This window comes from Anser anser, assembly GCF_964211835.1.
Source record: "Anser anser genome assembly, chromosome: 3".
NCBI lineage: Eukaryota > Metazoa > Chordata > Aves > Anseriformes > Anatidae > Anser > Anser anser.
The window spans coordinates 108,223,658-108,249,790 of record NC_139722.1 but is presented as its reverse complement, the minus strand read 5'-3'; the positions used below and the strand labels follow the sequence as shown (position 1 = coordinate 108,249,790).

General features: G+C 57.4%; 1 protein-coding gene across 3 annotated transcripts; it reads right to left on the bottom strand.

Annotated features, from left to right (window-relative positions):
• Positions 1-722: 722 nt before the first annotated feature.
• Positions 723-26,133, bottom strand: RRBP1 (ribosome binding protein 1). Of its 3 annotated transcripts, none has more exons than XM_083832647.1 (24): positions 25,994-26,133; positions 18,700-19,404; positions 16,229-16,377; positions 15,848-15,970; positions 15,241-15,393; positions 14,798-14,916; positions 13,790-13,943; positions 10,854-10,992; positions 10,381-10,568; positions 10,193-10,230; positions 9,051-9,141; positions 8,310-8,402; positions 7,841-7,933; positions 7,648-7,728; positions 7,460-7,549; positions 6,910-7,002; positions 5,410-5,481; positions 5,124-5,219; positions 4,634-4,717; positions 3,173-3,265; positions 2,188-2,271; positions 1,841-1,939; positions 1,211-1,354; positions 723-926 (listed from the first exon to the last, which is right to left on the bottom strand). In XM_083832647.1, exons 2-24 carry the CDS (start codon positions 19,382-19,384, stop codon positions 888-890), a joined length of 3,000 nt encoding a protein of 999 aa, XP_083688773.1. In that variant the 5' UTR covers positions 19,385-19,404; positions 25,994-26,133; the 3' UTR covers positions 723-887. The 3 variants fall into 3 exon arrangements, with proteins under 3 accessions (XP_083688773.1, XP_083688774.1, XP_083688775.1); XM_083832648.1 differs by lacking the exon at positions 25,994-26,133 and adding an exon at positions 25,062-25,165; XM_083832649.1 differs by lacking the exon at positions 3,173-3,265.

Below are 26,133 nucleotides of genomic sequence, written 5' to 3'. Positions count from 1 at the left end.
ATTAAGCAGAACAGGAGAGAGAGTCCCAGGCAGGCTGGAGTTGCTGGCACTGCTGTCTCCAGCAGCTGCTAGGGAGATCCTCCCTGTCTGTCCCCATGCTCAGTGTGAGCCACCCGGGTGCATCCCTCAAGGCTGCGTGACCCCCGTATCTCCGGGCTTGGGCCACTTAATCACACCTGGAGCACCACAGCTGAAGCTCTGCGCCTCCTTCGCCTGTAGAAGAAAACCAGGGGACAGCTGCTGCAGCACAGCAAGAGAACAAAGCATCCACTTCTGACCAGAGCAGGGTCACGCTTCAGTCATCCCAAAGACGCACCTGGCACAGCAACTCTGAAAACTAACCAGAAGAATAAAGAACAAGCGCTCTTCACTACGACGTCATTTTAATTGCATCGACACCCAGAAAATACACAAAGGATACGCACCGAGAGCCACCCGTCAAAGAGAGGCTTCCTTCCACTGGTGGGTCTTACTTTCACACTTCTTTCACTCCAAAAAAAATAATATATATATATATATATATAAAATAATAATTGCACCGGTTGATGTACAAACACAGTCTTCCCTTTTCACACATTCGCGGGTTCTGCCGCTACGGGAGGGTCGAGCCCCGGCATCTGCCCCAACGTGTCGAGAGCAGCACCCACGGGAACGAATGGTTGTACAAAACAGTATGAAGGTTTTCTTACAAACGTGCACCTGCAGTGTTTACTGGTTGTTGGTTTCTTTTTTTTTTCCTTTTTTTTTTTTTTTAAAGTTTCAAAACTAGGTTTTGGGTCACTAATGGCTTGTATTTTATCTACAGTAAATTCAGCATATACTTTTATTTTTAGGAATGTGTAAGGCATTTTGGTAAGTTGAAGGGTAAGTTCTAAGTCACAGACTCGTCAAACCGAAGTCCCTTCCTTTGAACTGTCCTCTTCCCCCTGGAGAAGAAACACAGGAGAGGTCAGTTACTCAGCTGGCTCTCATTCTTACTCTCACTACAGGTTAAGCAGTAGAGCGTTTCACAGCCTGGCCAGATCTTCCCTTCCAGGCAGGGAGAATCGTGACCACCACCCAATGCAGTCCCCAGGGGCTGCCAAAAGCCAGCCAGGTGGTTTCTGGCAGTAGGTGCCCCACTGCTACCATTTTAAACCACCACCTGACACACGTTTCCCTGCCTGTATCGAGGGAAGGCACGGCTGTGGCTGGTGCTGGGAACAAGTACCGTTTCATGAAGCTTTTCTTTCAACTTCTTCACCGTTTCTCTCTCTTTGGCCAGTTGGTCCTGGGTAACCTTCAGTAGCTCCTGTAGTTTGGTTGCTGCTTGGCCCAAGTCCTTTGTTAGTTTTTTTTCCTTTTCAAGTCTTTCCTGCATGGGAGTAAAAAGAAGCCATCTGCCTGAGCCTCCCTCTGCAGTCTAGGCTGCTTGCAGGGGACCCTTCCCCTCCAAAACACACCTGGTCACCTCGGGGCTGCACCCAGGGGCCTCAGTGACCATGAGCCGGAGGAGCACCTCGCTCTCTCCTTGCTGTAGGGGCCAGGTGTCACCCCAGCAAACTCAGGAGATACGAAACAACCTCAAGGGAGCACACTGATCTGCCCTGTACGCCTGCACAACCACGTGCTAAAGCGGTCAGCTCAGAGCATCACCCTTACCCTGGCCGACAAGGGGCTGTAACGCGCACCCCGCTGTCCTTCAGCCACGTCAGGGCAGGGAGCACCTTCCTTGGGAACTATCTACCCTGCCCCACCATCCCCAGGAACCAAAAATCACGCCCATCGTCCTGCTCGGAAAAGGCTTTTTGTGCCTGGTGCCGAGCCGAGGCCGCAGGGAGCAGGATGGCAGCCAGATCACCTTGAGATGCTGGGCCTCCTCCGTGCCTGAAGCCGCCGCGCTTTCAGCCGGTCTCAGCTTCTCCAGCTCCGCCTGCAAGCTGCGTGCTGAGCTCTGCGCCTGGAAGGGGGACACGCGGCCACTAACACCACACCAGCCGGCACCAGTGGGCCCCTCCTGCACCCTGCCCCACGCAGCAGGGCCCTGGTGGCTGCCCCTCTGCTGTCGGCGGGTTACAGAGCCACCGCCGGGCGGTGGGACGCACTGCCCCGGCATTTCGTGGCCGCTCTCCGGAGGCGCTCGCTCGCAGCCCCAAGCCCCTCTCTAGGAGCGCGGCCTCGGTTCCCCCCCTCGCCCCCAGCACCTACCTCCTCCAGCTCCAGCACCAGCTTCTGCCTCAGCGCTTGCTCCTTCTCCACCAGCGCCTCGTTTTGCTCCAGCTGAGTTTTCAACTGCGTGGAGAAGGGGAAAGCGTCCAGGAAACAAAATAAAAATAATAATAATTAAAAAAAACCAAAGGCCTAAACCAGGAGGATGATGAGCTGCTTCCATTACCAAGGAAGCTGGGCTACACAGAAGAAACAAAACCTGGAGCTTTGTCCAAGGCACCGAGAGGCAACATCACCTGTCCTCTGCACAAAGCCGGGAGGATGCCGATGGTGAGCCTGGGCTTGGTTTTGCATCGCCAAATTTTGCTTGCTTTTTGGGCAGCGCAAGCTGGGACTCGGGACAAGAGGCACAACAGAGTGAAGGAAGGGGTCCCCGTGTTGCAGCAGATGAGCAGTGCCCAGGAGAAGGCTCCACGGTTAACAGGATTAAAGGAGAGAGAGACAGAGCCCAGCTTGGGGCAGCAGCTGCCACCGGCAAGAGGTGTTAGCCTGCGAGGAACAGCCGCTGCTAACGCCTTCAGCCCGGCTCCGGCGAGATTTGCAGGGCCTCTGCTCCTGCGTGAGCTCCGTAATCCTAATCCCCAGCCCCCAGCCAGGAGGGACTCCTGGTGCAGCAGCGCTGGGACGGCCTCCGAGCAGACCCGAGCCCTGCACCCAAAGGGGGCATCACCGTGTGGCAACCCCGGCTCGAGGCAGCGCTCCCTGCCTGCCCCCCAAAAACGCCCCCAGCCTGATGCTGGCACAGAGGGCTCCCGAGGGAACAGCCCTGCTGGCAAAGGAGCGGGACGTGTGGTTGAAGGGGCTGGGGGATGCATTCCCCCGGGCTCCACGACCAAGCCCCGTACACACAGGACAGGACAGCAAAGCCACGCGCCGTTTTCCATGCGGTTAGAGACGGTGAGACGGGACGAGGGACACGGTTAAGGGGCAGCGCCCCTGCGAGCCACGGTCTCACCCCCCTAACCTCGAAGGGCGTGGGATCGCTCAGCTCAGCTCGTGACCCCACGACTTCTCCGTCCTGCACGTGGCTCTTCATCTCACCCAGCTGCTGCCTGACCTGGAAGGAGGAGCAGCAAGCCCGGCTCGGTTACGCACCCCACACCACAGCCGTTACAAGACCCGCAAGGACCTACAGAGCAATCTTGGCAGCCTTTTTGCCAGCACACAAGCTGAAACGGTCAGAAAATCACCTCAGGCTCTGTTAGACGAGCAGTGGTGCGCCTACCCTGGGCAGTTTGAGACATGAGGGTAGCTGGAGCGTTACACAAAGCAGCCGAGGCAGCGCGGCACCTTTTTGGCATCGCCCACAGAAGCTGCCGGGATGGGGCTGGGGGGAGCAGCCTCTCTGAACCTCCCCAGTGAAAGCCCCCAGTCCCACCCACTGGAGCCCCACTCATTCCTGCCTCAGCGGTTAAACTGCCTGCTCACCATTCGCCCCGTCCGAAGACAGGGAAAGCTTCTGGATGGACACAAACGTGTTCAGTGCCCACAGCCGCGTGCCCATCTAACGAGATGAGCTCTAACGACCACCCAGCACCAAGTTGCCCCAAGAGCAAAAGGCTGCGTTGGTTTTGCTCAGCGAGCCAGATGACAGCAGCTACAATGCTCGGAAGAGTCACAGGACTTAAGAGAAACTGAACTCCCAGCTCACTGTGCTCTGAGCACCCCTGCAAGCCAGGGGTACCACCCAGGACTTTAAAAACAAACCTCCTGACCCTCAGTTCACTGCAGCAGGGCTCACGGGAGCACTGAATGGCCGGAGCCCTACCCTAACCCGGACTCCTAAACCTCACTGGTGAGATACACTTTCAAAGAATGAAGCATTTAAATATTAAAATACAAAGCAGCGACTGCTGTCTCAATCAAAGGGTTGATTTAAAAAGCAAAAGCCCTCACGGATTTGGCGGGTCTGATGGCTTTCCCGGCCCTTTATCCCAGGCCTCTCTCCCACTTACCCGCAGAAACCCAGCCCCATCTTTCAGCCCTCCAAGCAACTCCTACACCCACAGGAAAATTCATCCCACCCAGAGCTGGATGGAAGGGTACTTAAGGCACCCAAATGTCTGCCCAGAGTGGTGTGGGGGGGGTAATCAGTGTCCATCAGGGGGACAGCTGGGGTTTTGTGCTACGCGCCAGCTCACACAAGCTTTGCTGCTCTCTGTTCCTTCCAGCTACCACCACAGGAGGAAAGAAAAGCAAGTAAAATCCCCTACTGGGTCACAAACATTTGCTCTGAACGTTTTGTGCCTGGGAGTACCAGGTTTACCCACGTGCTGGCTGTGCCTTTCTCCTCTCTCCAGACCCACGGGGAGGAGCAGGGCTACCAGCAGGCAGACGAACCCTGGGGTCACTTTGTGAACTGCCCCGAGGCCAAGCAGCTGCCCTGCAGGCAGGCGGGTGGTGCACCTCCAGGGATCTCCCTTACCAGGGCCAGCTCTTTGCTCTGCTTCTGCGTTTCTGTCTTCGCCGCCTCCAGCTGCTCCTGGGACTCTGATAAGAGCTGCCTCAACTGGCCAAAAGAAACAGAAAGCAATGAGTAAGGATGAGCATTAGGGTTGGGGTTTTTTCTTCCTTTTTCCCCCACCTCCAAACCACCATGGTTCACACTACACCACAGAAATCCAGCCCTGCCCCTCTCTTGCTGCCCTGTGGTCCCCCCAGCCCAACCACCCTGATGCCCTGGGGCACTACGGACACATTATGGACATCTCGGTGCAGATCTCCCTGTACCAGCCTGCTAATGCACCTCTTGGCATTGGGCATCCACAACCCAGACCGGAGCAAACAGCTCTCTATTTTCTCCTGCTTTGCAAAGTTCCAAACCCCCAGGGCACTCGTCAGATCCCCAAAATGGGGACGGGTGGTGAATCAGGCTTAGAAGAAGAAATACTGAAGGTAATGGTTGTCGCACTTACGTCTTCAACTTCTTTTGTGTAGTTTTGGCGCTCGGAGCTGGCTGTCTGCAAGTGATTTTCCAGTTGTGCTTCCAGAAGAGAGATGTATTCCTTTAGCTGGATTAAAAGGGAAGAGCGCAGAGGGTGTTTGAGGTGCCAGTCATCCCAAACACGCGCCACGCTGCAAGCCCACCTTCCATAGGGTGGGTCAGGAGGTGGGCTCTGATTCAGCCCAGGCACAGCACGCATCTGCCTGGCGCCCGAGCAGGGAATTCCCAGAGGCTTGGCAGCACCCAAAAAGCCTTACCTGATCCGTGCTCTGCAGCTCTGCTTTCAACTTCTCGACCATGTCTTCAAGGGATTTCAACTGGAGTTGTGACTAAGCCAAAAAAATAAAAAATAAAAAATAAAAAATAAAAATGGGGCAGTAAATGGCATTTCACTGTGGTCCTGAACACGCTTTGCACAACCAGTAACCAGCTTGTGGTTCGCTCCTGCCCTCCCCCACTTTCTTCTGTCCCGCACAGAAGAATCCTGACACCAGCCTGGAGCTCCCCGGCCTGCGGCCAGCAGGAGCTCCTCTTCCCGGGAAAGGTTCGTCCAACAAGCCCGGGCCGTAAATCGTGAAGCAAGGTAACAGCTTTTGCCTGCTGGCTGCAGTCAGCTTTCAACACCCAAGAAACTGGCACCGAACTCAGCACAACTCCTGCTGAGAGCACCTGGGGCCTGGAAGCAGCAGAGCAGTTTTTCCAACGAGGTGTCCCTGGCTTTGCTATGAAGAGAAGCTGAGCTATCCAAAAGCTCGAAGTATGCTGTTTGCATTTAAGCCCGGATCTATTTCGGAGAAGGACTTCACGGCTGCGGAATTCTTTGCAAGGGAGGAATTCACCTCTTCTCCACGGAGAGGCAGAACTGCTCCGGGACCTGCCCCAGCCGCCACGCTCACCCCACCACGCACCAGCAGCGGCCACGTCACCCCCGTGTGCTCGCCGCCAGCCCTCCCTGCCAGGCAGCCAGCAGCACTGCTGGAGCCAGCGACCGGCTGAGAAATTAAAACATTTCTTGTACGAGCTCCCCCGTCTCTCTGCAGCCCCGATGAGCTTTAAAACCCCGTGGGGTGGCGAGCAACCTCATTTCAGCTCTGCGTTCAAGAGGATGCTGAGGGCAGAGAGCTTGGCAGCAGAGGCACAACCAGCCAGGTTCTCCTAGGCTCCAGCTAAGTTACAGGAGTTCACGAAACACGTTCCCCCCAGACTCCTGGGCCACGCTGGCTCTCTGGCAGCTGCTGGCTGGCTCTCTAACCGGTGAGAGTGGTACCCGGAGCTAGACAGACAGCTGGTCCAAAAACTAAGCGCAGCACACGCCTGGACCTCAGCTCCTTTCTGAAGCCTCCACCAAAGCCAAGGACAACCTAGATATTGAGAGCAAGCCAAGCTCTTCTGACAAGGGGAGACCAAGAGCACGGCACGTGCTCTGCCTCAGTCAAGCCAGCGCCCACCAGGAGGACTCAGCCTGGCTTCCAAGCCTCCGAGCTTGGATTACTGGAGCAGTAAGGTAGTCTCCCAGCTACCAGAGAGCTGCAACCCACTCCTCCCGCACATACCAGGCGGGGAGGTGGGACCCAGGTGGAAGAAAGGCTCAGTGAGGTGGGTTTCTTGTGGTAGTTTTGTGACAAGAGGCCTCGTGCCTCAGAGTTCAAGGCCGGCAGGAACAGTTAGGGTCAACATCTGCCTTACAGACAACAGCCCCCCTGCTCCGGGAGCCTTTGTACATCAGCAACCAAGCCAGGTGTGCCCCAGACACCCACCTTCTGGAGTTCCTCTTCAGAGACTGTGAGCTTTGCTTTCCACACCTGCTCCTCCTCCTCCACGCTCTTCTGTAGGTCTCGCAGCATCCCCTCCTGTTGGCAAAGCCCCAGCTGAGCCCCAGCATCCTCCAGCCCTCCGGAGGGCAGCACCACAGCTGCTGCCGGGGCTGGATGCCCTGGAATACCCAATTCTTCCCAAAGGACTTGGGCCAGAGCATGAGCAAGAGAATTAAGTGCCCCAGCTGGGGCTAGGGACTCCCAGCTCCCAGACTAGCTCACCCACCCTGCTTAGTGGGGCCCTTGCTTGCGCCACCCTGCCTCAAACAACATCCCACAGCCACCAGGAAGGTTTCCAGCATAATTAGACTGAAGGAAAAACTCTAAAAGTTCGCGTTTCTTCTCTTCCCCTGTCTCACCAGCAAATAATTTTGTCCATGGCAGCCCCAGCATACTGTGTGATGCCCACCACAAGCCCATCGGCAGGATTTGGGCTGCTGGGAGATGGAGTTGTGTTTTTACTAGAAGACCAACGCGAGGAGTTGTAACTTACCGTCTCTGCGAGGATAGCTCTGTACTGCTCACATTCTGCTTGTAAAGTGCTCTGCGCTTCCTCTGCCTCTTTTAATTTAAGTGCTGAATCCTGAAAGGGGAGAAGGATGGAGAAAAAGAGAGATGAGGAAAAGAACTAAGCGACTTAAACGCTCCCTCGCCCCTCCACTTTCCGGCCCTTTCACTTACCACGGGCTCTGTTGTACTGATGTGTTGCTTTAGCACATTCACTGTCTTCTCCTTAAATTCTTGTAGCCACGTATCATAATCCTGAGTGTGAAAAGCAGGACAAGGAGGGGAAAAGAAAGGAAGAGGACGCTTAGATGCCTGACGTACCTGCACAGCGGAGGCCCTGCAGGGGTCTGAACAGGCAGGTGCCTACCTGCTGCGAGGACACGGTGACTTCTGGGAGGGCAGAGAGCAGCATCTCTTTGGTTCGTGTCTGGAAGGTGTCAAGCTGCTGGGCCAACTCCTCCTGTAAAAGGGACAAACTGGCGTGGAGAGGAGATCTGAGGTGCCTGTGGGCCAGGCTGCCTGTACCAGTCCTGCTTTTCTGTGTCTGCACGGGTAAGCTGGCATGGGAAAGCCAACGAGCAGGGAAAAGTGCTGCCGTTGAGGATCACTGAAATACCCCTCCCAGTTCACTCGTGGCCCTGGTTCCCCAGCTGTGACCTGTACTGTGGTTACACTGCCCTCGAGACGAGATTTGGAGAAGCTGTCAGGAAGGTTAGGCCAGCGCTGCTCCTAAGACGAGGCAGGAAACCCAGGGCAAACAGTTCTGGTGGCCTGAGGAGACTGACTGCTTCCCCTGCAACACCGACATCACCACTGAGGAGAAATACCAGGCTCACCTTTGCTTTTGTGGCAGCAAGTAGCTTCTCCTCACACGCCTTCTCCACCGTGGCCAACGCTTCCATTGCTTTCCAGTTCTTCTCACGAAGATCCTGCCACGACCACACACACAAGGCAATAAGCCACACGTCATGCTGAAGGCCACCAAGCTGCCTTTGGAGGACACCAAAGCCTCCGTTCAGGGAAATGGGCAGCCCATCACTTTTGTCGAGCATCTCCCACCCCAGCACCCACGTGCACTCCTTTCTCCTCTAACCCTGCGGCCACCCGAGGCAGCACGTTGCTCAGGCAATGCCCGAATGCTCGAGCCTTCTTGCAGGAGCAGAGCAGACCTGGGTGGAGACAAGCTCCAAAAGCAGCCCTCAGAGCTGACTGAAGAGGACGCAGGCCTGGCAGAAGGCTGCGAGGTTGCCTCCAGGCAACTGATGCGGCCTTGCGGTAGAGGGAAAAGGAGCAGAGAGGCAATGAGGAGTGAGGGACCTCTGAGCAGGGGTTCCCTTGACCTTGCTGGAGAGCATCTCCCTGCTTACAAGGTCCTAAGCCTCCCAGGAGGACAGGGGAGGGACACCCCACCCATGCAGCCCACCAGCTTGAGCGTGTGAGGTGTACACCCGGCCAGGGGCCCTCCCGCTCTCTGGCAGACAAGGCGAGACCCCCAGAGCTCCACGGGGCTGGAAGAGCCCGGTGCTGCACCACGGAGTGATCCGAGCAGCAAATCCACGCCCAGTTCACTCACGTACGTTGTTTTTTGTCTTCTGTTGCTCCATTGCCTCTCGCAGCTCCGCTGCTTCCCTTTCCAAAGACGAGAGCTGGTCTGTTTTCTCCTGCAGCCTGGAATGAGATGATGCAGGGGTGAGCTTCCGCCTCCACCTCCCGCCCGGGTGGGATTTTGCATCTGGGGTCTGCTCTGGGATCTACAAGCAGCGGGGAGTCGCACTCGCATGGGGAGATGGAGGGAGTGGGATGCACTTGCGGGACTAAAACCAGGACTGCAGAAATGAAAGATCGTGGCCACGCTGGAGGGGGGGGTCTAGTTTTCTACTGACTTATCACCAGAAACAAGTGAGTAGCTGGCTAGCTGTGCATCGAGGACAAGGAAGAAACAACTTGAGCCAAAGGCCACAGACACTGGATTATACAACTGGAACTGCTCCCAGCACGCTCCCACTCATGGCTCATTAGACCGCGACAGCCCACAGCTCCGCTTTTTGAAAGCATCACCCCGCTATCTTGAATAGCCGTGAATCAGCACCACCAGCTACACCTCGGAGCCTGCAGCTTCCCTCCACACCCTCAGATCCACCAGCTGCCCTGCAGGGAGGCTCAGCTGGAGCAGGCCAAAGAAGGTGCAAGCCCTTGACCACTCAAATCTCTTGGGGTCCCAGGACCCCGTGCTGAACAACTGCCCTCCTTTAGAGGAACAGCAGGTGCTTGCTCACAGCAAGGGCATCTGAGAAATTCTCCTGCCGTGGACTGAGCTTCTCGGAGGTGCCCTGCACAGGGGTGAGAGGCAACAGACACAAGTCATGATGTGGGAAACCAGTGAGACACCAGGAAACCCTTTTTCACTGACACTTGGAGGTTGTCAGACAGTGGTGAATCTCCATCCTTGAAAATACCCCAAATTCACCTAAAATAGCCCCAAAAGCCTTACTATGAATGGCCCAGCTTTGAGCACAGACTTGGATCAGAGGCATCCCAGGTCCCTGTCCACCCCCAGCACCAACACAACTTGCACAGTCAGTCTTAGAGGAAGAGTTAGCCTTCACGTGCCTGACAGCAACCAAAGCGTCACTTCAGCACAGACTGGCTGTTATTTGGGGTCAAGGAGCAAGCTGGAAGAGCAAGCAGCTTTTGTATGCTAAGCAGCACTTAGACCTACCTTAATTGCATCTGCTTCATTTCTGCTTCGTTGGCTGCCTGGAAGACAGAAATCACTTTCATTACCTGTCCTAGGCGAGAGATGCAGATCGGCCATCTCTGTGGCACCCCACAGCGAGATAACAGAGCTAACACGGGTACTAACATTAACGTTATCCTCCACCCACCCCAATTAAAAACGCCCAGGACCTGTAGGTCTCTGTCCTTTTCTGCCTCCCTCATCTGGCCTGCTTCCAGCAGAGCTTCGATGGATTTGATCCTCTCCAGGAGCTTGGTGTTCTCCGAGCTGGCATCCTGCAGTTTCCCCTTCACGCTGTCGAGCTCCGACAGTTTGCTTTTAAGCTCTGCTTCGGAGCTCAGCAGCTTGGCCTGCAGTTCTGTTGGAGGAAGGGGAGAGGAACACAGTCAGGTAGGTGCAAACAAACTCAGAGACTCCCCATCCTGGTCCCTTGGCCACGGATGCCTTCTGGGGACACAGCATCAGCAAGACCATGGACCAGCCCCGTGCCTTGTTTGCACTGACACTGGGAAGCCCAACTCATCCCCAGATCTACTCGTCCTGCCCTGAACAGCCCCACCAAACACCCAGCCCCAAAAACTCAAGGTCTGCCTCGTGTTTCAGCTGCCCCACGGCTCTCCCTGTGCTGTTTCGCGGTCCTCACCAGCGATGCTCTGCTGCTGCCCTTTGGACTTCTCTGCATCTGCTAAGAGGCTCTTGTAGCTGGCCTGGGTTTTGCGGAGCTCGTCACTTACTTCATCCAACCTCTTCTGCAGCGTCGCCTCCACCTCTCTTTGGGAAGCCTGCACAGCGGGAAGGGAAGGCTTTAAACAGCACACTAGGCATCCTGGCCAACGTGAAGCTAAGCTCAGTGACACGTAGCATTATTTTCAAGCTGTGTTTTGGGGGAGCGGGCTTGTCGCGCTTCCCCTCCGCATGAAGCACCTCCTTTTGTGCTCGGTCTGTAATCAGGTGGGAATCAGACAACACCCTGACGTCTCAGTTCTGGGTCAACACTACCGCCAACCCTCTCCCTTCCCCTCCAGCCTGGAAGAGAGGAGCTGAACGCCAAAAAAAAAACCCAAGCTCCGGCCCTAAAGCACAGCCCTGGCTGGGCAGCCCTGCAGAAAGCTTCCCCTTCGCAAAGCCCCAGCCACTGCTCGGAGCCCGAGCGACGTCTCCAAACCTTTCTGCTACGGGTTTGTTCTGGCAGCCGCCACGCGGCTCCGTTTACCGACAGCGTTCACAGCTGCCACTGTGCAGTGGGGAGGGAGGGGAGGGAAACGCCCTGCCAAAACGCAGGGAGCGACACGTGCTCTTCACACCAGGGAGGGCGGCCTCGGTGCTTTTGGCTCCCGGAGAGCAGATCCCGTGCAGGCAGCTGGTGCCCCAGCCCAGCACGGAGAGGTACCGTCACGGCGATGCGCTGGACGCAGCCGGCCAGCCACGTGTTTCCATAGGCAGTGGAATTTTCTGTGTGGTTTGGGCCAGGGAAGGCTTTTTTTCCATCTTAGAAAGCGGCAGAGAAGAGGCCTGGCCAAGGCACGCGCTTAGAGGGGAGAGGCAGAGCGAGGGGCGTGAGGCGTGCTGCGAACCAGCAGCTCCACGAACCGCCCCGCTGCGAGCGCTTTGTGTGACGGGGACAAAGCACGGCTAACGAGCAGCCCAGCCTCTGCCTGAGCGATGCTTCCAGAGCTGCCAAAAAAAGGCAGTGCTCCTCCACTTTCTGAGGCTTTAACACCAAGTCCTCAGCTCAGAGCTGCAGAAGCACATTTTCCCCATCGCCGCAGGCACCTTAAACACATCGCTGGCTTTAAAGACCTGCAGCTTATTATTATTATTATTATTTGACTGACATTAAGGCATGCAGCAAGCTGACAGCCCCGAAGAAGTTCTCCCAAAAGCACGCCTAGAAGTTGGTGTTTTAAGGCAGCTTCTGCCCTCGCATCATGCCCACATCACCCCTCAGGCTCCTCACTTTCTCTGCTATCTGACTGCAAAAGCCGCAGGGGCCAAAACCAGTCCACTGCAAGAAGATCTGCACCCTCAGGCACCCCGAAAAGCAAGAGCTAGGACCCTGAACACCCCTCGTACTGCCAAGATCAGTGCTCCCAGATCCTAGCTTAGCAGAAGCGCAGCACAAGTGCTGCTTCCTGCCAGAAAATGCTTTCCCTGCATCCCTACAGCCTGCTGCTGGCAACGTGCTCTGACCACAGAGTCTCTGCATGGGAGGCGGCCTGTGAGCACCCAAAAAAAAACCACCACCAGCCACACCCTGGTGACACCAAAAAGCCAAGCTCTGCCTCCTGTGCTACGATTAATAGGCTTGAAAACAGCTGGGTTGAGAGCGGGTGAGGGAGCGAACCCACATCTGCACAAGCCCAGAGCCAAGCTGATGGGGGCCAGGCAGTTTTCTATCACATCTCTGGGTTTTGGTGTTTTTTGTCCTGTTTTTAAACAGAAAACTGCCCTGTTAGCAGGAGACACCACCACACTGCTGCAGAAAAAGCCCTCCTTTTCCCAGGTGCTCCCCGCCCTGCTGCCTCCAAGGCTTTCGGCACTGTCAGGAGGCAGCAGAGCAGACTCGACGCCTGGCCCCATTTGGTACAGCAGGGACCAGGAGGCATGGCCAGCCGCAGCCTGCCAGTTCAGGTCCCGGGCATTTGGCAGCACCAGGCACACTGAGCAGCGTGTACAGCCTAGACTTCCCCCGACACCTTCACGCCAGGCTCAGAGACATATGAGAAGAATGGTTTTAACTGGGTCTCACGCTGCCTGGGCTTTGCTGGTGACGGGTGATGCAAGAAAGCCACAATGCGTGTGACAAACTACCATGGGAGAGGCAATTAACAGATCTGCAAGGCAGTTTGCCTTCCGGCTGTGGCTAGTGATCCCTCTCTCCAAGCTCCTTCCATGGCCGCGTCCATAGATCCCAAGCAATTCAGCGCCCCTTCAGGACATCAGAGCCTCTTAGCCCCCAACTAACCTGGAAAGGGACAATTTTACGGAGCGGGGTAAGGTGCGTGCGCACGGTACACCATCAGGAGCAGGCACACAGCCTTATCTCTCGACAGCTGAATGAACAGAGCCCGATTTCCTACAGCCTGTGTCCCTTGTGACCACTCTGCTGCGTCCCTTGTGACCACCCCCGTGCAGAGAGAGGGGTGAGAAGGCAGGGTGTGACATTAGCACCTTCCCTTCCGAAGGGTGCTGAGGGAGAAGGGGCGTTATGGGATACTTTCGCTCTAAGCAGCTGCCATTTTCAATTTCCATTGGAAAAAATAATAATAATAATAAAAAAAAAAAAGACCACATAAGGTCACAAACCCAGAACACTGCGGGGCTTGGCCCTCCTGCTGAACTCTCCCTCCCTCTGTCCAACCTCGTGCATGCGCTTTTAAGAGAGAATGACCAGAAACACATGGAGATTAAGCAACCCAGACAAGATCAGAGGGAAAACATCTGGCAAAGCCCCGCACTCCTGTTTTGCTTCAGCCAGCTGTCCCCTCGCCGCAAGCTCAAGCCGCAGCTAGCACGGGCCCTCCTGCCAGCCACCACACGTCCCTGCCAGGGGAGCGGGTCCGACGGTGCCTGCCTAACCTGCAACTGCTCGAGCTGCTTCTCGGAGGCCACCGCTTTGATCTCCCAGCTCTTCTTCTGCTGCTCCTCTTGCTGCAGCACCTCGGATTTTTCAGACAGCTCTTTCATCAGCTTGTTGCATTCTTGCCGCAGCTTGGCCAGCTCAGCGTTTTGCCTGGACCAGAAAAAGCAGGGTTATTTTAGCCCACAGGACAGTCGAGTATCCTTGGTGTTACGTACAGGGGAACACAGCCTCCTGCGGGCCTGATACGGGACTCGAAACATTTCAGTGGCTGCATTTTCCTATTTCTGGGGCACGCCTGCTGCTTCAGGGAGGGGGTGGAAAGAGTTGACAAATCACTTTTCAAAAGCGGTATTTCAATCACAGGAGACATTCCTTTCTTATGAAGTAGAAGACATGAGGATCTGTATTCCCAGACACAAGAGGAAGTTCTCTAAGCATCTGGAGTCCAGTCTGTAATTATTTTACCGCTGTTAATCACCAGCTATTTCGTATTTTCTATAAAAAGGAGTGTGAAATTCTTCTATCTAGCTCGTATTTGTTCTACAGGCATCAGGCACGTCTCGGTTCTTTCTCTGCAGCATCACTCGTTTCCAAGAGCCAGCTGGATTTCTTCTCAAGCCAGGAAGCACGAGCTCACCTAAGCAGGGTAGGGCCTCGCTACCTCCCAGTCCCTTCTCCCTCCCACTGCCTGCTGGCTCCACCGTCAGCACAGGTAGCCCTCGCCTCACGGCAGAGAGGGCTTCCCCTGCCCTCCCACTTTGTCACGAGCCACAGCATGGGATAAACACCCTCGTTCCCCCTGCCAGCCCCCAGAAGCCGCTTGGCAGACTCTTCCTCCCTCCCTCCTCTACCTCTGGGTACCTCAACTCAGCGATAGGCTGTGCAGGGGGATGTCAGAGGTCCCTCAGAGAAAGGGGACGGGCCAAGCCCCAAGGACAGCTAACCCCCAGGGTGTGCCAGAAGGCAGGCCCAGCCTCTGCCCCCCAGCCCAGCCGTGGTCTTACTTGCTCTCCGTCTGGCTGGTGGCCTGGTTGAGCGCGTCCCTCAGGATGGAGTTCTCCTGCTGCAGGCGGGCGAGCTGCGTGTTGGGGCCGTTCTCCAGCTGCTCCTGCAGGGTCCGGATCTAGAGGAAGCCAGCACGGGTTACGCCGCTTTGTGGGGAGCACGCGACATCCCAGCCCAGCCTGCTGAGCGCAGAGGGATGTGCCCACGGGAGCTTCACCCCCTTCCTCAGTCTACAGACACTGACGGCCCCCAGGAATGCGATGCCTCGTGACGATGCCCCCACACACCTGCACCATGATCCAGGAAAGCTCTCACAAGGGAACTGAGCATAATAGGGTCATCCCCACCTCCCCACGTCTCTGGTCTCCCCGCTCTCCATCTCTGTAGACTCCCAGAGGCCAAAATCCATCAGGCAGCCGGAGGAGGATGCTCCAGAGCCTACCTTTCCCTGGAGCTGCTGCGTTTCGTTGACGTGGTCCTGGTAGCTCGCCTGCATCCGTGCCTGAACTGCGGTGATCTCCCGCTCGCGAGCCACCAGCTGCTCCTTCAGCTTGCTCTCGCTGGCCACCGCCTTGGCCCTCTCAGCTGCAAGTTCCTGCAAGGAGAGATGTCACCTGCTTAGTCCTCGGTGCTCCAGTTTCCTCGTTTCAAGGAAATGCAGAACTGGGCCTTCTCATTCAGAAGACTTAAAAGTTCTGCCTTTTAAGAGCTACCAGCCACCTGCACAGCACAGCCAAGCCAAGTCACTTAGCACTTTCGTTTCCTTTTGCATTTTGTTTTGGGCACTGTGGCCACTGGATGCCACTGTTGTTCCACACTGGGCCAGCAATGAGAAAGAAGTAAGACAGTCTAGATTATTTTTTTTTCTGGATCATTACACAAAATTTGGCACAAAGCAGGGAGGAAAAAAAAAAAACACTAAATACCAAATACTAAATACTCCACTTCCCAGGGGGATGAAATGTGGGGGAACAAGAGGCTCGTGGCACCGCCGCTTTGTCAAAACAGGGTGAGCTACAACGACACCAGGAAGGCTGCCCAGCACCTACCTTGCTCAGCTCCCGCAGCTTGTTTCTGGCAGCAGACACGTCCTCCTGCTCAGCAGCGAGCTGCTTCTCCTTCTCTTCCAGCTGGCGTTTCAGGGCGGTGACCGGGTCCCCCTTCTGCGTTGCCTGTGAGCGCGAGGCAGCACATCAGTGAGGACGACCACCTCCAAACCCACCCTCTTTTCCTACAGGCAGGAGCCACCCAACATGCAGGACAGGTTCCTGCCCTCTACTTCCAACAAAAATCCAGCTCTGGTCTCCAGAACCGGCCCTTAGGGTTAGCAGGGCCCCCAGTCTGCCGAAAAACATGGAGCTCTCCCTCCCAAGGCTCAGCAGAGAGGCAGGGTCAGGAGTAAATGGGCACCGAGGTGCTCAGAGCCCTACCGTGTGCCAGGTGTCCTGGACGATGCCCGCTTTCTCCGACAGGATCTCGATGAGCTGCTGGGCCTCTCCTTCGCTGAACACCATGCTGCTGATGCTGGACACAAGCGTCTTGTAGGGCAGGTAGAGGGGCCCATCCGAGTCCGCAGGTGCTAGGGAGGAAAGAAGAGGAACTGGGACCACTCAAGTCAATGGCAGAGCATCACCTGCTTTTAAAACAAATACCTTAAGCAGGCTCCAACCCCGCAACTGATATTTCGGTTCCTTCCACGTCTGGGCAAGCAGCTCTAGGTGTCCCTGCATGAGCAGGGGGCTGGCCCAGACGGCCTCCAGAGGTGCCTTCCAACCTCAACCATTCTGCATTTCCGCAATTCCCTATCCATCTGCTGACGTGTGAAGGACAAGCTTGGGCAGGAGCGGGCACGGAGGCCACCCCGGTACAGCCCGACCCCGGCAGGCTGAGCCACCGCCTCTGTGAGGAGAGGCCGGGGCTGCCCCGTGGCTCGCATCTCACCCACGCGGGTGACAGCACGTCCCTTTTCCTCCGCCCGGTCCCGCCGGGTGAAGGGACCCGCCGGGGAAATTCTGCCCGCCTCCTGGCAGCGTTACACGCGCCGTCTTCGCGCGAGGAGGGCACGACGCGACCGCCACCTCCCAGCCGGCGAACGGGGCCGGGGCGGCCTGCCAAGCCACGGCACGGCACGAGGCCTGCTCCGCCTCAGCCCGTCTCCGCAAGAGGAAGCCCGCCAACTTGCAGGCTCGCAAACCTCACCAAAGGGAGCAGCGAAACGAGAAGCCGCGGCGGAGCAACGCCCTGGCGACGCTGCCACGGGGAAGCACGGCGGGGACGAGGGGCCCCAAGAGCCACTTCTCAAACGCCGGGGGGACACCGTGGCACCGGGGACACGAATTGCTCCTTGCCTGGAGGCCCAAAGGCAGGAGCTGATTCAGCAGCGCAGCCCAGACCGGGCACCCACGCGCATTTCAAGGCAGAGCCCAGCTCCTGCTATCAGAGCTAACGGCCTGGGACCCAAGTACACATTAACCGCTTGCAAGCAAGCGTTTTTCGCAATGCCGGAGACTAAAAACAAACCACACGAGACCCCCAGGCCACTCCTGTCGGATCTGCTGTCTGTTCCAGCGCCGAAGACATGCCTTGGTTTTTAAAAAAACCCTGGGTTTTTATCTGCCGCGGGATGATTTGTTGCTTCAGCCTTTGAAAAGGGGAGGCATCGCAGCACGCACTGAGAGGCTGCCCACAACACCACGGGCCAACTGCAGTCAGCTTTGTGGTGCAAGCATTGCCAAGAGCTTTCCTTTGAAAAATCCCACAGGAGCACCTCAGACACTCCTGGCCTCTAAGACACGCGGGATCTGTACTTCGTATCTGAAGGAATGGATGCACACGGCAGCCAAAAAGCTCCCCGCTGTAAACAAGAGCTAAGAGTTTGTCTCCCATCCATGTTGCCTCAGCTGTTCCAGCTTGGATTCGGGGCGATGTTTTTCAGTGCTGGAGAGGTGGCGCTGGATCCCCAGGTGCACATGCCAAACCAGTCACCTCCAGCTTGCCCAGCCACCTCCGATTTCCTATTGCTGCAATACACTTCAGCAGCAGTTGCTCCCGAGCTCAAACAATGTAAAACCCCACTGTTATATGGAGTTGGCCTTTAATAAAACCCTTTCCTCAGAGAAGCAGATCCAAGGGCTTTAACCTGACCTTAGAGACCCATAGCTGCAAGATTTCCTGCTGAGTAGCAGGTCCTCTCCCAAAACACGGGTGCAAAACCTAATGGGTTGCATGGCAGCCTGGGTTTGGATATGCTGGAGAAGGCCACCACGTAAAGTGTTCACTCACAAAAGGGACACAGGCATCACATCACACTTTTGAGAACACCTGAGAGACTTCTGTGACATGTCCTTATGGAAATACTTCTACAGGTAGGGCAGCACAAAAGCCAAAGCACTTCAGAGCCTGCAAGTATCGTTTAACCAAAAACAAAAAATAAACTGTTCACATCGGTGCAACGAGAGGCAGGAATCCAGCTACAAAGCTGTTTCTCCCCTCCCCGCACCTATTTACACCCTGGAAAGGGTAAGCCCCCCGTTCTTTGATCTCTTCTATCTCCAAGTCAATCAGGTGAGGCTTGAACTGTGACGGGCAAACTTCCCTTTGCCCTGACATATCCAGTCACTTCTCTCAAACTATTCCGCGATGAGTCCCCTGCAGTGTAAAACAACTTCACTCCTCTCTCCTCCACTAGGCAGCTTTTCACCTCCGCTGAACGAGGAGGAAACTTTTAGAGTCACCCACCTTCCCACAGAAGGTCCACCTCACCAGACACGGCCGCTCTACAGCTGCCCTGTTTCCAGCAGGGAAGGAGAACAAAGATCTCAGAACAGGACAGCTGTTTTAACAGCACCAGGGTTCCCTGTTTGCTTACTCAGCGGGGATACACACAGGAATTTGGCCTTACCTGGCTCAGACTTCTTCTTGGATGCGGCCTTCTTCTTGACAGGTCCATCATGCTTCTGCTCCTCGTGGGCTGGAAGAGCCTCGTTTTTTTTGGCGGGGACAGAGCTGACAACTGGGGCACTTTGCTGCGTGCCCACTGGTGGCACGGCCACAACAGGCACCTCCTTAGGGGTCACCTCCAAGACAGGAGAACCTTTGGGAACGCTGACAGGAGGGGAAGCCAACGCCGGGCTAGGAGCAGGCTCTACCTTTGCCACCTTCTTCTCCTTCTTCCTCTTCTCCTTAGGAGACGGAGCAGGTTTCTCCTTTTCCTGGGGGGGCACTGACACCACTGCGATCGGGGGCTCAACGGGAGTTACGGGCTCAGGCACCACAGCAGGCTCAAGAACCACATCCTTGGAAGAGTCTGTCGCTTCCTGAGGCAGCTGCTGCTCCGGTATCTTTCCGTTAGGTTTTTCTTCCTTTTTCTTTGCTTTTCCTTTTTTCTCAACAGGTTTCTCTTTCTTCTTTTTCTCTATTTTGTGCTGGTTGGTCTTCTCAAGCTCTTTACGTTGCTTTGCCAAGGCTTCCTCATAAGACGTCTCCTTCATGGAGAAGGTGGACACCAGAAAGATCCCAATGGCTGATATCACCATGAAGCCTCCAAAGACCACAACACCCAGCGTCTGAGGATCATACACATCCATCCTGCCTTATTCTTCTGCGCCTGCAAGACATGAGAACGACAGTTAGCCAGGGGAAAACCCAAAGATGCAATCACCTCGCCAAGCAGGGAGTTTGAAAGAACGTTTGCATTTCCAGTCATCTTGCAGTGACGGCCAAATGGCCAAGATTCATCGACCCTCGGTGAGGGCCAGCAGGCCGTATACATCACCAGCTTTTGCCCCTCCACTACGCTGCCTACCCACAGCTCTCCGGTTTTCCTGCTGCAATCAATTCCACTGGCAGCCATCTCCAGAGGAACCGAAGAGCCGGAAGGAAAACACCAGGGATGTGATCAGAGACGGAAACAAGCAAGCTCCTCTTACGTGTCCACCGGGATGGTTTTGCATGACCCTAGGCAATAACTGTGGCACAGGGGCAACACCAGAGCCCCTCCTCACACAGCTTGGGGCAGGCTGGCCAAGAGCTGGGCTCTGCCAGGACCTCTCCCGAGTCCTCGGAGCACTTCAGCCCAGACACACGTTCAGATCTCAACTCTGGAATACAACAACCAAGAAGAAAGGAAGAAGAAGGCACGAGGAGGACAGCTTTCCCCGCTTGCTTCCAAACGCAGAAGCACCTGCTGTGCAGCAGCCCTGCCCTTCTCCCCTTGCCATCACACCGGTGACTTCTGGAGAGCGGTGACTTCTGCTTAATTTCTAACTGAGCCTTGTCCCAAGCTCCTAAAACAGTCTCTTCCCTGCTGTCCCACTCGCACTTCTCCTACCAGACGATAACCCCCACGTGGTCCCGAGGCGGCTCGTTAACCCCCAGATGGGGATGCAGGAGTTGACCAGTTGAGATGCACAGGAACGCTTTCCAGGAAGGCAAGGGTAGTTTCTCGTCATTGTGCCTCAGAACACAATCAGGAAGACGCAGAAAGCCCTTCGAAGTTCCCATCCCCACACTTTAACTGTAAACATTATCAAGTTTCCTTTCTAAGAGGTTGTGTGGGTTGAGGAGGGAGGGGAGCAGGCAAAAAGAAGAAAAACTAAGGAGATCAGCATCTTTTCAAACCCTCGGTGCTCGAAGGGGAGACCTCGGAGGCTTTTTCTTTCTACCAGCCCGAGCAGTGAGCTCACACCCGGAGCCGAAGCCCAAGCCACGCTTGCAGCTAGCGGGTGACGGCGCGATGAAGACAACACACGCCACGCGCATCAAAACGCTTCTCCAACGCTAAAGAAGACGATGCAGAGCCAGAAGGAGCCGCAGACCAGCCCTCTCCCACCGCAGACACTCACCTGCCCGGCGAGGAGCACTGGCACCAGGAGCCCAGCTCTCCCCGAGCATCCCGGGCGGAGCAGAGGAAGCTGGCAGGCAGGAGGGCTCTGAACGCCAGCTGGAACCGGCCGCCCCTGGAAGGACCAACTTTCTGCCCCGGGCACTGCTCTAGATCCCGGCTGATACCACAGCACTCGCTGTTTCACATCTGACCCTGTCATTCGGGATTTAAACAGCCTCAGCCTGCTCCGTCCCAGCAGGCTGGGCGCTGGGTCACTTCCCTCTGGCTGTAGCATGTGAGCACTTCGGGGTCTTTCCCACCGGGACAGAAACGGGTCGCTCCTAACCCGCCGGGTGAAAGAGGCAGGATTTCCTCTCCCCTGCAGAAACTAGAAAGTAGAACCCACATCTACAGCCTAACGCTGGTTTTAGGGTTACACTGAGGTGTCTGCGAGCTGTTGAGATGATTCCGGGGACAGAACGACGTGACCCGCATTTCTCACCCAGCAGCCGCCACACATTGGTACGAATAAACCCTTCCTGACCCCGCGCTGTCTGTGCTTAGAGCAAATGTGCTGCTGCAGCTCGGGGCAAGGGCATCACCAAGTGCTGGCAGATCCAACCCAGCCCCACCAGCTGCCGCCGCCACCTCCAAAAGCAGCTGCACGGAGCCTAGGGAGGATAGGAATGGAATTGAAAAGAACAAAAAACAGCAGCCTGGCATCGGAAGCACCTTTCCAGAGCTCAGCCAAGACCTCGTGCCCCAAATTCTGCTGGCTCTGGCAGCCCTGTGGCTGCATCTGTGCCGTACCCACGAGCAGTGCCGGCGGCAGGGCACTGCAGAGGAGGCTCCTGCAGCTCTCAAGCCCCAGCACGTGGCTCCAGCCTCTGCTGCGGACACGTCCGACGTGCACGGGGAGCCCGAGGAGGCAGGACAGCGTTACCACGCAGGGGCTGGAGCAGTAAGGGGGTGAGACAGGCAGTGCCAGAGCTCCCTGCCCGCCCCACGTCCCGCCCCACGCCGCTGCCCCTCCGCAAAGCCCACGCGGGGACCCGGAGCAGGGTGCCTGAGCCTCACCCAGCCACGCTGCAGTAAAAGCCTGTACCTTGCCTCCTCGTGCACTTTACAGCCAGGGCGAGATAACGGCGGAGATTAGCAGTAAGAGGTCCTTCCTAGCTAAACCAAACAGCCCCCACCTCCAAAAAAAAAAAAAAAACCACAAAAAACCCACAGCACCACCCATTGCCTGGCACAAAGGGTCCTGATTTTCCCCCTCAGGGCTCCGGCACCTTCAGTGGTTTTGCTGCCGAACAAGGGAGAAAATCTGACCTGGCACGTTTAACATCCGCGTGGCAAAGCCGTGGGGATGGGGCAACGTTTGGGGGGGGTTTGCTGAAGCCACGAAGCCTCTTTGCGAGGAAGGAGGCATCACATTATCCCACTGACCTAGGAGGACGCCTTGAACCTGCTGGCAGAGCGGTCACAGAGCTCCTCGGGAGCTCCCAGAAGCAGCACAGAGGAGGCAGACCCCGAGGCGGCCCCTTGGCTGCTCCCAAGGACAAAATCCAAAAGGAGGATGAGAAACACACCAACTGGGCAGCAACGCCTCCGGGCGAAGGGGATGTCAGTCCTGTCGTGGATCTCGTGGGGCTGGCTGCGAGGAGCGAGCACTGGCAGCAGAGACGTGGTGCGGGGCAGCCCAGCAGCCCTCTCCGGGACGCGTGCGTGCACTCAGACGGCAGCAGGCTGGACACGTACCATGCGCGTTTACACCAAACCAGCCTGGACTGGGAGTTTTCTTTAAAAGGCTTCCTCCGGGAACTTCCCGCTGCACAAACGTTAAAGACTCAGCGCGCCGCAGCACCGGCATCGGGAGCAAAGCTCCGCTTTGGCATTTCCTGAGCTTGCTGCCTTCCCCAAGAGCCCCAGCTCTGCCTTTGAAGGGCTCAAAGTTTGCTTCTGGGTTTTCACGGCAAGGCACAGCCCCTCTCGCGAGCCCGGCGACAGAAGAGCGCGTGCCTCGCCGCTCGGCAGGAAAGCCTGCCAACACTTCGCGTCTGCACAAAGCCTCAGCGAAGGCAGGGAAAACAGGGCACCGGAGGTACCACGGCTTATCTGCTCACAGATGCCTCGAGCGACATCTCACACTCGATGGGCTCGGTTCAACGGCCGGGCTCTGTTGAGGCTTCCAGACTCCAGCATCTTCCCCTCTGTACCTGCTCCTTAAGCGCAAACCGGAGGATAGGTGCAGGGGCAGCCTGTGATTTCCTGCCCGCAGGAGCATTTCTCAGCCCGATGCCCAGACTGGCATCATGCTGAGCGTGAGGGGTGCTCCGACACCCACCTGAGTCCACGTCCAAAAATCAAGTTCGCGTCCGACACAGAGCACGTTAATCTGCGTGAAGTTCCTCAGACAGGATCACCCTCTAGTCGCCACCCAGCCAAAACAGTGAAAATCATCACACACCTCCACATGCAAACTCCTTCCTGCTCCTTCCCAAAAATAGCTTGTTCAGATAAAGCTCTTTTACCACCACCAGAACAGGAACAAGGCAGACACCCGCTATTTTGCCTTTTCCCGTAAAGGAGCTACCTGCGAAGTTGTCCTCTAACTCTTCAGTCCCTGTGGTTTTTTCTAGTCGCCCATCAAACTTCCAAAAACCCCAGCTAACAGCCCAGGAGAGCAGATTTCCCTCACCACCTCGCACCGCACAGTCACCTCTGTTTGCCCCGAGCAAAAGTCCAACTCACCATAAGGAAGTGAAACAAGCAAAGCCCTCGGCCTCGCTGGCTTTAAGCGCAGAACAGCCTCCAGGACGCGTGGCCACACACGTGTGGCACACGGGCCGTGCGCGGTGCCTTGCGGGTGCGTTTGCCCGAAGCAGGGAAGAGTCAAAACTCCGGCTACGGCCTTCCCCTCTGTCCGAGCTTTCCTCCTCTCTGCAAACGCTTCCACAAAATCCACAGGGTGTCTCTGAAACTCAGACCTCCGCAAGTGCTGGTTTCAATCACCCAGGTCAAGTGGCAGGAGCAAAGGAAGAGACAGGTTGTGCAGCAACCACAGACACCTTATTTTCCTACAGCCAAAGGGAAATGCACCTACCACCTACCCCTGCTTTTCAAGGGGTGGGATAAGATGCTCTTTGCAACCAGGGCGCCGCGTCCCCCTGCAATCCAAAGGCTGCACTTTGCTCTAGTGCCAAAGCAGTGCCACCAGCTACGGTAACGCAGAAGAAGATGTGAACAGTTGTTGGAGGGCAGGGAACCGGGTTCGTGCAGCTGGGCTCTGCCCAGCCTGAAGCAACGTCTGCCTGCACAGCGCCTGCGGCTCCCTTGCTTTACAGCGCCCTAACCACACGCAGGTGGGTCGAGGCTGGCTGACCCGGCATGCAAGTTTCCAGGCTGAAATTTCAGCTCCTGCCAAAGGGCAAAGTTATCTCCCAGGCCACCAGCGTGAGCAGCACCGAAGGGACTGGCCTGAGGTCAGCCCTTCTGGGAGGGCGCTGCCCGGCCCCAGCCCTGGGGTATAAAGGCTCGCCCTGCTCTGATGCTCCAGGGGCTCCCCATCACCGGGCACAGCGCTCCTCCAGCACAGAGGAGCGAGAGGGAACTTGGAGGCCAGATCCTGCTGATAGCGGGGCAGCCTGGCAGCAGCAGAAGGCAGCGCTGTCAGCAGATAAAAGACGATCACCAGATCCGTCTCCTGAAGCTTCTCCCTCCACCCGGCTGCAACAGACGAGGCAAAACTGAAAGCCCAAGAAAAAAACCCAACCAAACCCACACGCCTCGAGCGGATCCTACCCACGTCCCCGGGAGCCTCCGGGTAAACAGGCTTTCTGAATAAGTGACCGTGCATTTCTGGTCTCGCCTGGCACGTGGCGCTCAGCGCCAACAGCAACACGCCGTGAGTTCAGGTTAGCAGCCGCACCACTACGAGCGGTTCCCTCCCGACTTAATTGCGTCTGCGTTAGTGCTCCATTAGCGGAGTGCCAGCCCTACCCGTGGCCCTCCGCAGCGCTGCCGGCTCCCTTCCCGAGTAAAAGGGCAGGGGTATATCGGTGTATATATCACACGTATATAGGCTAGAAGGGAGCACAGCGCAACACGTAGCACAGCTGTGGCTTGACTCCTCTCTGTGGCGGCTGTTACACATCTCTCTCCTCTCCCTGGCCCCAAGTGGCACTCTGCTGCTGGGTCTCATCCCCTTCCGCGATGTGGACAAGCAGGGGCCATCGCCTGAAAGGCGACATTTCGGGCACGGACATGGCCTCACACACGCTCTCCCCACGGGGCTCCCGCCCCGGCGGGACGTCCCGCTGTGGGCACCACACGGAGAAACCCGCAGGACAGCTCGTAAGGGCCAGCCTGGAAATACTGTGGTGCCCATGGGGTGCCGGGCACCCCGTCCCGTCCCGCCTTCCCCACACGGGGGACGCCACCTCTCTCCTGCGGTCCCCTCCGGCATCTCTCCCGTGCCCGGACCCGTCGCTGCTGCCGCCGCTCCCCGAGGGCCGTGCGGGGCTGGGCGACGCGTTTCGCCTGGCTGAAGAAAAAAAGGAACAACCTCCTCGTAGCTGTGACCTTTTTTTTTTTTTTTTCTTTTTTTTTTTTTTTGCAACCGCGCTTCATCAGCTTACGGAATTTCCTACGGCCGGCTCCTGGCAATTTCTTCGGGACAACCGCAGACGGGGCGAGCGGGGCGCCAAGTTATAGGGGGAAAGGGAAGGGGGGGGGGTGCCCCGGGATGGGGGTACCCCGGGATTGAAGAGGGAGGGGGGTACCCGGGGACTTGGGGGTAACGGGGGGGTGTCCCCTCAGCCCCCCAGCGGCGGGGGGGGCCGGGGGAGGAAGAGGAGGCGGCGGCCTCGTCCATCATCCGGCGGGGCGGCCCCTCCCCGGCCGCCTGCACACGTCGCCATTCCGCACCGCCCTGGCACGCCGCGGGCCATTCATCCACCGCCGCCCCCCGGCCGGGGACCCCCCCGGGGGACCCCCCCGGACCCCCCCATCCCCTTCTCCCCCCGGTGGGGGACGCGGCAGCGGCGGGGGGGGGCGCGGGACGGGGACCCCCCCCTCCCCACCACCACCTCCCCACACTCGGGACCCCGCAGCACTGGGGGGGGGGGGGAGGCACCGGGTGGGGGGGTCCCCGGTTGGGTGGGGGGTCCCGGTGCGGGGGTCCACACCGGGGCGGGGGGGGTCCCGGGGCGGGAGTCCCAATTGGGGTGGGGGGGTCCCTGTTATGGGGGGGGGGGGTCGCGGTGGGGGTCCCACCCCGGCTCCGAGCGCCCCCCCCGCGGGGCAGCGCCCCCCCCCCGGTCCCCGGTCCCCGAGCCCCCCGCCCCCGGTGCCGGTGCCCGGCGGTCCCTACCGGCGCCGTGTCGCGGTCCCTGCCCGCCGCCGCGGCCGTGTGGAGTCGTGGCACTTTTCTGCCGGGCCCGCCCCGCTCCCGGCCGCGGGGCCACTCAGCGCGGCGGGGCGGGCCGGGCCGGGCCGGGCCGCGCCGGCCCC

Excerpts from the sequence above, each read along its gene's own strand:
- RRBP1 (XM_083832647.1), bottom strand. The coding sequence starts at position 19,384 with ATGGATGTGTATGATCCTCAGACGCTGGGTGTTGTGGTCTTTGGAGGC. Across the intron at positions 15,394-15,847 it reads AGCTGCGGGAGCTGAGCAAG|GAACTTGCAGCTGAGAGGGC; the intron begins GTAGGTGCTGGG and ends CTCTCCTTGCAG. Across the intron at positions 10,993-13,789 it reads AGCAGCTCGAGCAGTTGCAG|GCTTCCCAAAGAGAGGTGGA; the intron begins GTTAGGCAGGCA and ends CCCGCTGTGCAG.